Source organism: Suncus etruscus, chromosome 5 (genome assembly GCF_024139225.1).
Source record: "Suncus etruscus isolate mSunEtr1 chromosome 5, mSunEtr1.pri.cur, whole genome shotgun sequence".
In the NCBI taxonomy this organism is placed as follows: domain Eukaryota; kingdom Metazoa; phylum Chordata; class Mammalia; order Eulipotyphla; family Soricidae; genus Suncus; species Suncus etruscus.
In genome coordinates, this window is record NC_064852.1 from 151,786,738 (window position 1) to 151,799,516 (window position 12,779).

The 12,779-nt window shown below is 43.1% G+C and overlaps 1 protein-coding gene and 1 non-coding gene across 2 annotated transcripts in view; both read left to right on the plus strand.

The window, feature by feature from the left end:
* Positions 1 to 12,779, plus strand: part of RGS22 (regulator of G protein signaling 22) — a 147,388-nt gene that overhangs the window by 130,923 nt on the left and 3,686 nt on the right. Inside the window, 3 exon segments of the mRNA XM_049772955.1 lie at positions 1,174 to 1,267; positions 2,677 to 2,778; positions 4,391 to 4,461. Coding sequence (XP_049628912.1) covers positions 1,174 to 1,267; positions 2,677 to 2,778; positions 4,391 to 4,461 — 267 coding nt within the window.
* On the plus strand, positions 9,578 to 9,710 carry LOC126010064 (small nucleolar RNA SNORA51). The gene has a single exon (XR_007496203.1). It is a non-coding gene; the product is annotated as a small nucleolar RNA SNORA51 (small nucleolar RNA).

The window sequence follows — 12,779 nt, forward strand, 5'->3', positions numbered from 1 at the left end:
AGGGGAGGAGAAGGAAGAGGTAGAAGAGGAAGAGAATATGCTGCAATTATAATCTTGTAGCTCCAGGTTTTGAGAAGAAATGAAAACTTTTGGAAGCCAAGCACATTTAATAAGTATATTTTTTTTCTTTTTCATTTTTTTTTTTTTGGTTTTGGGGTCATACCTGGTGGCAATCAGAAGTTACTCCTGACAGGCTTGGGGAGGCATATGTGATGCCAGGGCTCAAACCTAGGTCTGCTGTGTGCAAGGCAAATGCCCTACCAGCTGTGCTATAGCTCTGGCCCCTATACGCATATATTATTTTTAATTTAAGATAAATATGTTTATGTACCTATGTCACTTATTATATGATATTGTTTTAATTTTATAAGTATAAATTGAAATCACATTATAGAAATAGTATAACTTTCTAGACTGAATAATAGTCATAAAATTGACAAAGCGATTGCACCAGGGTTTCACAGAATAACAGAACATTTTTATCTTCATCTGCTCATCCCAGGCCACCTACCAAGGGCCAGAGAATCCAAAAAATGCAGATGAAGATGATAGAAAAAAGTGCCTTTCTTCATCATGACTAGGTTATACTAAAATGAAGTGAGGTAGACTGATAATAAATTGCGGTATGCAGTTAAAAGTTCTGTTTGTAGGTCAGGGAGATAGCACAATGGGTCTGTCTGTGCCTTGCTTGTGGCTGACCCTGGTTAAATCCTCAGCATCCCATATGGTTCCCTGGGCCTGCCAGGAGTGATTTCTGAGTGCAGAGCCAGCAATAACTCCTGAGTGCCAATGGGTATGAACCCCCCTCCCAAAAAAAGAAGTTTCATTTGTGGGACAGAGAGATAATACAGCAGGCAGGATGGGCACTTGCCTCACATCATCAGAGCTGGGTTCAATCCCCATCACCACATTTGGTTCCCAGAGCTCCGCCAGGGGTGATGTCTGAGCACAGAACCAGGAGCGAAAACCTGAGCACTGCTGGGTATGTGCCCCTCACACAAATGCTCTTTGTAGAATTTTTATGTAAGTATAAATATATGTGTACATGTTCCGGTGTCTTATGCTTCAGTTAAATCTCTGCCGGTCGAAAGGCATTGATAAAATCCACCTTACCTTCTGTTCATTTCCTGTGGCAAGTAGTTCCAAAATTCACCATGAAAATGCTTTTTCCAGCCAACCTGGTGTTACTCAAAGTACATAGAAGCCTTAGAACAGGAGAAGCTGCTGCTGAAGATTCAAGAGGAACTGGAGAAATAATTGTTTGCAGGTAAGATTTGATGGTGGCCTGATACCTGGCTGTATCCCAGAGGAGGAAGAGGCTGTGCTCATGTCACTTTTCCTTAGCATCCCATTTCTGTGCAGTCTCTTCATCTTTTGCAAACTTTAAATCCCATGCTTCACTTTTCTCTCTGGAAAAAAAAAAGTCTCTCCAAAGCACCCTAGAGCAAGCTGCCAGCGTTAATCTGTCTCTGGTCCTTTCTTTTCTTTGCATTTTTGTTTGTTTGTGGAGTGAGGAAGGGTTTGAGGCTACCTGCCCTGGTGCTCAGGGAATGACTCCTGTCTCTGTGCTCAGGGATCACCCATAGTGGAGCCCAAGAGACCAGGTGTGGTGCCAGGGATTGAGTTGGGTCTGCTGTGTACAAGGCAGTGGTCTTAAGCCCTGAACTAGCTGGAGTCTTTCAGTGCTTTTTTTCTTAGAGATCGAGCCTTGACCTCGACATTCAGACATGAGGAGGCAAAGAAAGGCCTGCTTCCCACCAACTGTCCTGACCCCCAGCATGTATGTGTGTGTGTGAGAGAGAGAGAGAAAGAGAGAGCACTTTGTGAGTACCCCCAATATCAGGAGCAATTTCCATGTTTGTCTTTGTCCTGTCTGTGTGCCCCATATTGTGTGTATCCATTGTGTGTCTGTTTGATTCCATCTTGCATGTGTGTTCTGCATGCTGCTTTTCATGTCCATCTTTCTTCCTGCACCAACACGGCTTCTACTTTCCAGAGTGAGCAACTGGGAGAAGGTCCTACTGCTGAGGGCTGTGTGTATGGTAAGTCAGACCCCACCACGCCCCTCTTACCCCCCTACAAATACATAGGCATGCCCCTGCCCCAGCCACACTTGAACACATGTGTGCATGTCAGAGCAGCTCTTCTAAACTCATTCAGCATCGAAATTACTTTCTGTGCAAACCGCTCCATTCCCGTGCTCCCCCGCACAGCCTTCTCTCACCCTGGAACAAAATTGCAGTGGGTGAGGCTGAGCACTGGCTTCCTGGAATAGGAGGGCATCTGAGGTTGGGAACTAATAGTTCCTACTGCTGTTGATGTTCTCAACCACTTTCTTTCCTTTTCCAGGGTTCCCACCACCCCAGTCTGCATCTGAACACAGCCATTCCCGAAAGCTGTTTGTTCCACTTGCACATGAGACAGTGGGATTTGAACCTCCTTGAAAAACTTATCTGGATTAAGAGCATCTTTCTTAAAGACCCCAACAGTTCTGCAGTCACTGAATTTAGGGGAGCCTAGGAGTGTGACCCTCAGGCAATGTTTGAACACAAGTTGAGCCTTTTCAGTCCTTGGATAGAAGAGATATTTAGTAGATGATCAGAGAATTAATATTCATAGACCCTAAATAGAAAAAAAAAAAGAGATTTCCTGGCCTTTTGTTCTTCTCACACGAAGATTATGAAGCAGAACAGCACTTCTCTGATCTTGGCGTAACTGGGCTGACCAGGCCTCACCATGGATTCTGGAAAAACCTAGGCTTCTGCGGGCAGGACTCAGGTACGGTTTCCTCTCCCAGACAAGACAGCACCTGGAACCCCACTGTCTTGTCCCAACAAAACTGAGCGGGGAACCAGAAATGGCTTGTTCACCACACAACTACAAAGGAGCCCACTTTTTCAAAGGATACCCCACCCTTCAAAAGTACTTCAAACACCTTTTTTACCCAGACTTTCCTGTCCTTTGTCCCTTCACTGCTGACTTCTCTATGTGCGACAGTCATTGAATGTACCATTGCTATTCTTTTGAGAAAATTGTTATCAATTAGAAATAAAAAAAAAATAAAATGTATCTTTGGCTTTTCATTTAATACCTTCTAGGAGGTTCTTGCCCTCTTTCTCTGGCTTCTGACCTGCATCATTTCACTTTTGTCTGAAAAGTTCCTTCTACATTTCTTGTAATATGATTCTACCACAGACAAATGACTCTAGTTTTGTTTTGATTTTGACTTTGATTTTGTTTTTGTTTGCTGTTTTTTTGTTTTGTTTTGTTTTTAGTTTTTGGGTCACACCCAGCAGTGCTCAGGGATTACTCTTGGCTCCACGCTCAGAAATCGCTCCTGGCAGGCTTGAGGGACCATATGGGATACTAGGATTCGAACCAATGACTTTCTGCATGAAAGGCAAATGCCTTACCTTCATGCTATCTCTTCAGCCCTGTTTGTTTGTTTGTTTGTTTGTTTTTATTTAAAAAGTCTTGGTTTCTATTTTGTGCTTGAGGAATCATTCCTCAATTTTGGAGAGAATTTTTGTTCTTTCAACATTAGATATTTCACTTGCATGTGTGAGTTCTGAAGAGATAGCAACTACTTCCAAAATGGCTTCTTTCTACATGCTCTATTTCAATTTTCTGTGATCTAAATAGTATGTGTTGGGGCCAGAGCAATAGGACAATGTGTAGTCAAGTGCCTTGCACTTGACTGACCCAAGTTTGATCCCTGGCATCTCATAAGGTCCCCAAAGCACTGCCAGGAGTAATTCCTGAGTGCAGAGCCAGGAGTAACCCCTGAGCACTACCAGGCATGGACCCCCCCCAAACACAAAAATGATATGTTTAGGTAATGTTCTTTTTTCAAGCAAGTTCTTTGTGATTTCTGAAATCTTGTTTTGTGTATTGCTAGTTTTGTCCTTCTTCAGTCCTGATTTCTGCAATTCTTTTATTTTTTCTCTTCTAATATTTCCACTAGATTATAACATGATACCATTTATGATATCCCCCAGTTACTGGTTGTTCCTTGTTTCTTTTTCCAATACATCTTTTTTTAATTTGCACTTTATTTGTGAAACTTGCAGGCCTGTCTTCATGCTCATTAATTCTTTCTTCCATTGTATTGTTTGACTGATGAGCCTATTAGAACAAGTCTTTATTTTTTCATGTCTCCAGCATCTATGCTTCTCTCTCTCTCTCTCTCTCTCTCTCTCTCTCTCTCTCTTTCTCTCTCTCTCTCTCACACACACACACACACACACTTTCTCCCTGTATTTACATTTTTATGTCACCCACTTTTTATTAGGTCTATTAACACATTAGTCATAGTCATTTAAAAAAATACTACACAATATTTCTTTCTGAGGGTTGTCTTTGAGGTTCATCTCCCACTATTGACCCCCAGATGCCTACAAAATAGACTCCATTCTCATCTTCCCTTGGATGGCAGCTTCTCCATTCTTCCCTCAGCAGCAGGTACTGTATCATTTCTTTACATCCCCCCAACACAAGTCATCCTTGCATTGACATTCCAGCATTCTGAAAATCGGACATTTCTTAAATAGTAGGGGGGTTACAAAACAAAGCAACCCCCCCAAAAAAGAAATATCTCTGCTGTAAAATCACGGGAAGGCAAATAGCATTGCCTCATGCCAAGAATGAAAACCAGTGTCAGGTTTATCCCCATTTCTCATTTTGCAACTGAGTTGGTAGAGGCATTGCAGGGTCACAGAGAGTGAAGCACCCAGGTCTTGCTACATCCCTTTTCCTCTGTCTCAGTGTCATCCCATCTTTCAGCAAAAAGTGCTCATTTCCTTACTAAAGTGGCCTGATACTGACTTTAGGCCCAGCTTTGGCATGGTTGGCAGTTCTGCTTAGTGAGTATTTCTGCTAGGGCTGTTCCATGCATTGTAAGATGTGAGCATTGTGGGGACCCTTTGTCCATGGGAAGTCCGTATAATCCTTTTCCCTCTGCCTGACACACACCCTTAGTTGACAACCACTCTGAGAACCACTGCTTTCCATTCAGGACCACACTGAGGGCTTGGTTTTTGACATCTCTGTGTACACCTTGCAATTCTAGTTCTGACTTTAAAAAACAGCACCTCACTTTCTATCTCTGACATTTCTCCACAGTGTAGTCACACCCACATGGTTTATGTTAGCAAGTATATCTACTATACCTCTTGTCTATATACTTTTGTAATACCTAATCCTAGAAGTCTGTCTACAGGAAATTCTAGCTTCTATTTATTCAATAAAAATTAAAAATCCCTTACTTGAATTTAATGTTAACATATGCTGAATTTTTTTTGAGATTATCTTCTGTGTCCTTATATCTAATGTGGACTCATAAAAATAAGTAAATAAATCTAATTGTGCTAAATGTGCTTCTTGATTTTATGGGTTATTATTCGGAAAAAAAAAAAGAAAGATGACTCACTTTTAAAAAGTTCTTTATATTTAAAACCACGCAAATTACTATGTATAAACATCATTTAGGCATTCAAAATATAGGAGAACTGCTCATACGGATTACATTATTTTGGAGGTGGACAAAGATATTTGAAACAAATATAATAGTGAAGTAATTCCAAGGTAATACAGAAAGTTGGGACAGATTCAGCCTATGTATATTACTTTTATTATTTTTTTAAATATTTATTTATTAATTTTGATTTGGGGTCAATACCCAGCAATGTCCAAGGCTCTGTGTTTGGAAGTCATTCCTGAGAGTGCTCAAGGATTGAACCGGAGCCTTCTGGATTCAAAGTCTCAGGCATTGCATAGATTATTTTTAATTAAAATTTTCAATATTAAATGTGTAACCACCAAAGGGGGATGGAATGATAGCACAGTGGGGAGGACATTTGCCTTACACACAGCTGATCTGGGTTCGATCCTGGAATCCCATATGGTCTCCTGAGCCTGCCAGGAGTAATGTATGGCTGCAGAGCCCAGAGTAACCTCTGAGCACTGTCAGGCATGGCTCAAAAAAACAAATAAAAACAAAACAAAACAAAAAAATGTGTAACCAATTCATTTTTCTTAAATATATCATTTTTACTAGTCGTGTGGTTGAAATGTTTTGTCATATTCAACATAGGATGTGGTTTTTGTTTTTAGTTTGCACACACATAAAATTATTGGGAAAGTACCGGAGTGATAATACATGGGTAGAGTGCTTGCCTCACATACAGCTGACTCAGATTCAATCCTTGGCACCCAACATGGTCTCCTGAGCCCTACCAGGAATAACTCTTGAGCACAGAGCCGAGAGGAAGTCCTGGAACACAGTTGGATGTGACCCAATACTAAAAGAAAATAAGAAATAAAACTAAAGTAACAGTTCTACCTTAAAAACTCTGTCAGTGAGCCAAGAAGATTGCCCAGTGGTCAGAGATGCACACTTTGCTTGCACAGAGACCTAATTGATGCCTTCCACTGTCTGCTTTAGTGAGGTGGCCCGGTTGAACCCAGCACCACTAGGCAAAAGGAGCACAATAGGGCTGGAGCAGTGGTGCAGAGCGTAAGCATCTGCCTTGAGCGTGCCAGCCTTGACGGATCCCTGACATTCCATATGGTTCCCCAAGCCTGAAGCGATTTCTGAGCGCATAGCCAGGAGTAACTCCTGAGCATCACTGGGTGTGGCCCAAAACCCTCCAAAAAATTAAAAAGAGGAGCACAATACTATGAGAACCAGCCAGGCATTGAACTATCCAGCCCTGATGGGCTGAGTATGAATAAGAGTATCTCCCATTTCCTGAACATTACTTGGGGATCCCCCACTCCCAAAATCTCTGAATATATTCTATCTACTTATATAATATGACTAAGTCAGTAGAGTTTGTTTGTAATCTTGAGTCTGTTACTGTCTTTCTGATTTGAGGCCATTTTGTTTACCCCTTTGCAGCTAGTTTATTTAAGTATAAAAAGCACAGAGTTCTGTTATAAGGGGAAAATCTTTAATATTATGCAATTCTGTGTTCATATCATCAAAGCTTCAGAAGGCATAACTGCCTGGAGTTTTGTTGTACACGTCAATGAGCAATTGTTGCTGTATTTTGAACTAGAATATCATTAGGTCAACATGTGAAAAAGAAAAATGTTCCTGGGGCCGGAGAGATAGCATGGAGATAGGGCATTTGTCTTGCATGCAGAAGGATGGTGGTTTGAATCCCAGCATCCCATATAGTCTCCCGAGCCTGCCAGGAGTGGTTTCTGAGCATAGAGCCAGGATTAACCCCTGAGCGCTGCCAGGTGTCACCCAAAAAAACAAAAACAAAAACAAAAAAAGAAGAAAAAGAAAAATGCCCCTTCTCTGCTGTTTCCTTTTTTGATTCACGGTTTGAGCCTAACTTGAAAGAGTGGCCAGTTTAGCAACTTCTAAATAAACCAAAGAGCAGCTTACCTTCTTACCAAATAAGCAATTGCTACACTAACTTAGCAGCTTAAACTTCTCATTGATTGTGGCAGTCATAAGATTTATGCTCGCACTTGGTAAAGACAAATAGACTCACCTGCCCAGATAGGTGTCATGTGGCCATGGGCCACCCATCCCAGGGATGACTGAGAACTTTGTTCCCTCTTCTGAGCCATGTGGTCCTCTAATAATGCTCATGACCCTGTACCTGGGGCTGTAACCTTCTAAGCAGGTGGGTGTGTCCCCAGGTACTATGTCAGGCTGCAGGGCTGGAAGCAAAGTGTTGAGTACCCACTTGACACTGGCCAATCATTTGCCCTGGCTCCTCCTCCAGTACTGTGGCTCGCAGATGTGGTGCTGGCCCCACAGGGACACCAGGTGGCAGGTCCCTCCCTATCGATCTGTGGAGGGCTGCCATGACCTTGTGGAAGTGTATCTCTCTGGTTGGTTATAGGTGTGGGACAAACTCTTGTTAGGTGCTTTATTTGTGGACTTTTGGTCAGATTCACTGAAAAAGTGGTTAATGTGTTTGCCTTGCATGCAATTGTCTGCAGTTCAATCCCCAGTATTGGGGCCCGAGAGATAGCATGGAGGTAAGGTGTTTGCCTTGCATGCAGAAGGACAGTGATTCAAATCCCGGCATCACTTATGGTCCCCCGAGCCTGCCAGGAGTGATTCCTGAGCATAGAGTCAGGAGTAATTCCAGAGGTCCATGCACATGGACAAGAACAAACCGGCTTTCAAGCAGAGATGAAAACCAAGGAACTGTGGGATATCTATCTATATGTATATATGTATATATATGATAGTATGGTAATAATATCCAAATATTAATAGAGACAAGGGCCAGGAGGACCAGTCCATGTTAGGAAGCTTGTTACAAAAGGCAGGAAGGGCGATTAGGGCAGAGAAGGGAAAGGGACCTACTTCTCTAAGAGTTGGAATGAGAGTTGGAAATGATCACTCTGGACCAGAACAAGAAAGAAGATAAAGGTGATAGGTATGATACCTCTCAGTAACAATATTGTTAACCACAGTATCGGGGCTGGAGAGATAGCATGGAGGTAAGGCGTTTGCCTCTCATGCAGAAGGTCGGTGGTTCAAATCCCGGCATCCCACCTGGTCCCCTGAGCCTGCCAGGAGCGATTTTTGAGCATAGAGCCAGGCGTGATCCCTGAGCATTGCCAGGTGTGACCCAAAAACAAAACAAACAAAACAAAACCACAGTGTCAAAGGGGGAAATTAAAAAAAGTGAGTATATGTACCATAGTTTCTTTAACCATTCATCTATTGAAGGGAATCTAGGCTGTTTCCAGAGTCTGGCTATTGTAAACAACGCTGCAATGAATATAGGTGTGAGAAAGGGATTTTTGTATTGTATTTTTGTGTTCCTAGGATATATCCCTAGGAGTGGTATAGCTGGATCGTATGGGAGCTCAACTTCCAGCTTTTGGAAAAATCTCCATATCACTTTCCACAAAGGTTGGACCAGACGGCATTCCCACCAGCAGTGAATAAGAGTTCCTTTCTCTCCACATCCCTGCCAGCACTGCATGTTCTCATTTTTTCTGATGTGTGCCAATCTCTGTGGCGTGAGATGATACCTCATAGTTGTTTTGATTTGCATCTCCCTGGTGACTAGTGATGTGGAGCATTTTGTCATGTACCTTTTAGCCATTTGTATTTCTTTTTTGTTAAAGAAACTATGGCACATATACACAATGGAATATTATGCAGCCATCAGAAGAGATGAAGTCATGAAATTTTCCTATACATGGATGTATATGGAATCTATTATGCTGAGGGAAATAAGTCAGAGGGAGAGAGATAAACACAGAATGGTCTCACTCATCTATGGGTTTTGAGAAAAATGAAAAACATTTGTGTAATGATTCTCAGAGACAAAATAGAGGAGGACTGGAGGGTCTAGCTCCTGACATGAAGCTCACCACAGGGATCGTTTAGTGCAGTCACAGAAATAATTACACTGAGAACTATCATAACAAAATGTGACTGAATGAGGGAAGTAGAAACCTGTCTAGAGTACAGGCCTGTGTGGGTTGTGGAGGAAGGACACTTAGGATATTGGTGATGGGAATGTTGCACTGATGAAGAATTTATATATATTATATATATGTATATATTAAAAACAAAAAAAAGAAAAGATAAGGCCTCCCAATTCTTACCACAGTCTGTGTTCTTTACACTGACAGTAGAGAAAAAGGAGGTACAGTAAATGCACCCCATATACACCTCAACCCAGGCCCTTTGCCTGGTCTGTATTGTGAATTGGGGGACCAAAAAGTGAGACTGAGAAAGAGAGGAAGAGGAAGGGAGAGAGAGAGAGAGAGAGAGAGAGAGAGAGAGAGAGAGAGAGAAGATGTTTGCCCCATAGACAGACAGGAGCAAAGAGGGGGGGGGGGAAGGAAACTGGGGCTGCTGGTGGTGGAAAATGTGCACTGGTGAAGGGTGTTAGACATTTCATGACAGTCATAACTTTGTATAATAATAACTTTGTAGCCTTTTCTCTGCTGAGCCTGCCTACATCCAAGAACTAGAGCCTCTTCAGGACCCATCCCGGTAAGATGTCCCCACCCAACGCACATGGGGCCAATTCCTGCCGTGATTGGGTACCCAGAGACTTTTAAACCACAGCGGCCTTGCTCTCTACCTTTTCTCTGCTGAGCCTGCCTACATCCAAGGACTAGAGCCTCTTCAGGACCCACACCCGAAACGCGGCCGCTCTGCTTCACTTCGAGGCCACGCTTATCTTGTAACCCCTGAATTCCATTTCTGTACATTTTAAGAAGCAATCTACAGCCTTGCCAATGGAGTAATTTTGCAGTACACCCCCATATTTACAGAAATCAAGAAGGCTCCTCTAATAATCTAAAAAGTAGGAAACAAATAGGTATCCTCTCAAGAAGTTTAGAGTAGAATTATGGAAAATGTTCAGGGAGCTAAAAAAAAAGCATCGATAAACTTGACTGGAGCAAAATTAAGCATCAAGTTTTGTCAACTGAAATTAGAAATTTTCACACTGAACTAACAGATCAGAAAAACTGAACTTACTGGGACCCTTATTCCTAGCCTGAGGAGTGCTGGGAGGCTTGGCAGGCCCCCAGCCGTCCTTGTCTTTTCCCCCTGACTCCAGGCCTTCCCTGGGTGCCAGCCCAGATGGCCAGAGGTGGGTTCAGGTGGACTCTTAGTGGTCCTCAGGTTCCCCCCTCCCTCCGTACTCCAGGGGGGAGGTGCATGGGGAGGAGGGCAGGCAGACATCTGGCTTCCAGTTTCCTCTTTGATTCTGGAGACCAGCTCTTGCCAGGTATGGGGTTTGGGGAAGCCCCATACCAGAACCTTTCTCCCTAGCCTGGAAAGTGCTGGGAAGCTTGGCAGGCCCCCAGCCGTCCTTGTCTTTTCACCCTGACTCCAGGCCTTCCCTGGGTGCCAGCTCAGATGGCCAGAAGTGGGTTCAGGTAGACTTTTAGTGGTCTTCAGGTTCCCCCCTCCCTCCGTACTCCAGGGGGGAGGTGCATGGGGAGGAGGGCGGGCAGACATCTGGCTTCCGATTTCGTCCTTGATTCTGGAGACCAGCTCTTGCCAGGTGCAGCTAATGACATGAAGCTCACCACATAGAATGATAAGTGCAGTTAGAGAAATAACTACACTGAAAACTATCATAACAATGTGAAAGAATGAGGGAAAAAGAAAGCCTGTCTTGAGTACAGGTGTGGGTGGGGTGGGGGATAGGTAGATCTGGGAAATTGGTGGTGGGAATCCTGCACTGGTGAAGGGGGGTGTTCTTTACATGATTGTAATCATACAAGTACAATTATATTTGTAATCACGGTGTTTAAATAAAGATAATTAAAAAATAATAAATTTGTATCTGGGGGAACAATTAAACCATGATGTTTAAATAAAATATTAAAAAAAAAGAAAGGAAGAAAGCCCAAGGACTCACCTCCTCCAATGCACAATCATCATGACAACAGATGTGGGGTCTGATGGTTAAAATCTTCTGAGTTGGACCAGTCACCTGCCCACCCCCCAGCCTGCCTCTCTGCTCACAAAGCAGAGACTTTGGGTAGGCCCCTTTCCAAACTTTTCATCCTGGGTCATGGCGTCAGCTCCAAGGGTCAGAGCAGAGATCTTACATGCCGATGCCCCTAGTTGGATTCCAAGCACCGTTTGGTCAGCTGAGCAAAGCCAGGGAGACAGGAGTGCGCCTCAAGCACTACGAAGTATAACTCCCAAACTCACACTGGATTAGATTAAACCAGCTCTATTGAAATAACAAGAACTGTGCTCAGCACACAGGTGTGTGAATGAGAGATCTGTCAGGCAGGCAAGGATTGGGCATGGCTTTATGGTGTTCAGCTTGTTGGAGTTTGGGTGGAGACCTGAGGGGTCGAGGCAGAACCCCATGCTCTGCTTTCCATGGGGGCTGCTCCAGCTGCGTGCTGGGGAATCGAACTTTGAGCCTTTCCTTTGCCTGCAGTTTTTGTTTGTTTGACATAGGCTCATACGCTCATTTTATTTGACTGTGATTTTTGAGTCATACTTAGCAGTGCTCTCAGGGCTAACTCCTGTCTCAAGGCTGATTCCTGGCTCTCACTTGCAATACTGGGGATTTGAACTCAGGTCACCCACATGCAAGGCAAGTGCCTAAGCCCCTTTCATATTTCACCAGTCCAGTCTTGGTATTTTCATCTCATCTATGTGGGGCATCCTGCAGATCTCCTGGTGATTTCTTCAAGAGTGAATTGCAACCTAGTCCCATTAGAACTTTCCCTGCTGCCCCAGCTGAATTGCCCACACTGAATTTCATCTTCTTGTGGTAGCTGTGTGCACAGACTTTACTAGGGTTTTCAACAGTTGTGCTGTGATTTTTATTTGTATTCTTATCTCTCTTCTGACAGTACTTTAATGAGGCTGAATGTTTTCTTTATACATCATTTTTTATTTAATCAATCGTTTTAATTACATTATTATGAGATACAGAATGACAAAGGTATTCATGATTGAGTTTCAGTTATACAATGCCCAACACCCCTCCCTAGTACACATTTCCCACCCCAATGTCCCCCCAGTTGCTCTCCTGTCCTCTCTGTCTTCCACCTACCTCTCTATGGCAGACATATCTCTTCTTCTTCTTCTTCTTCTTCTTCTTCTTCTTCTTCTTCTTCTTCTTCTTCTTCTTCTTCTTCTTCTTCTTCTTCTTCTTCTTCTTCTTCTTCTTCTTCTTCTTCTTCTCCTTCTCCTTCTCCTTCTCCTTCTCCTTCTCCTTCTCCTTCTCCTTCTCCTTCTTCTCCTTCTCCTTCTTCTTCTTCTCCTTTCCTTCTTCTTCTTCTTCTTCTTCTCCTTCTTC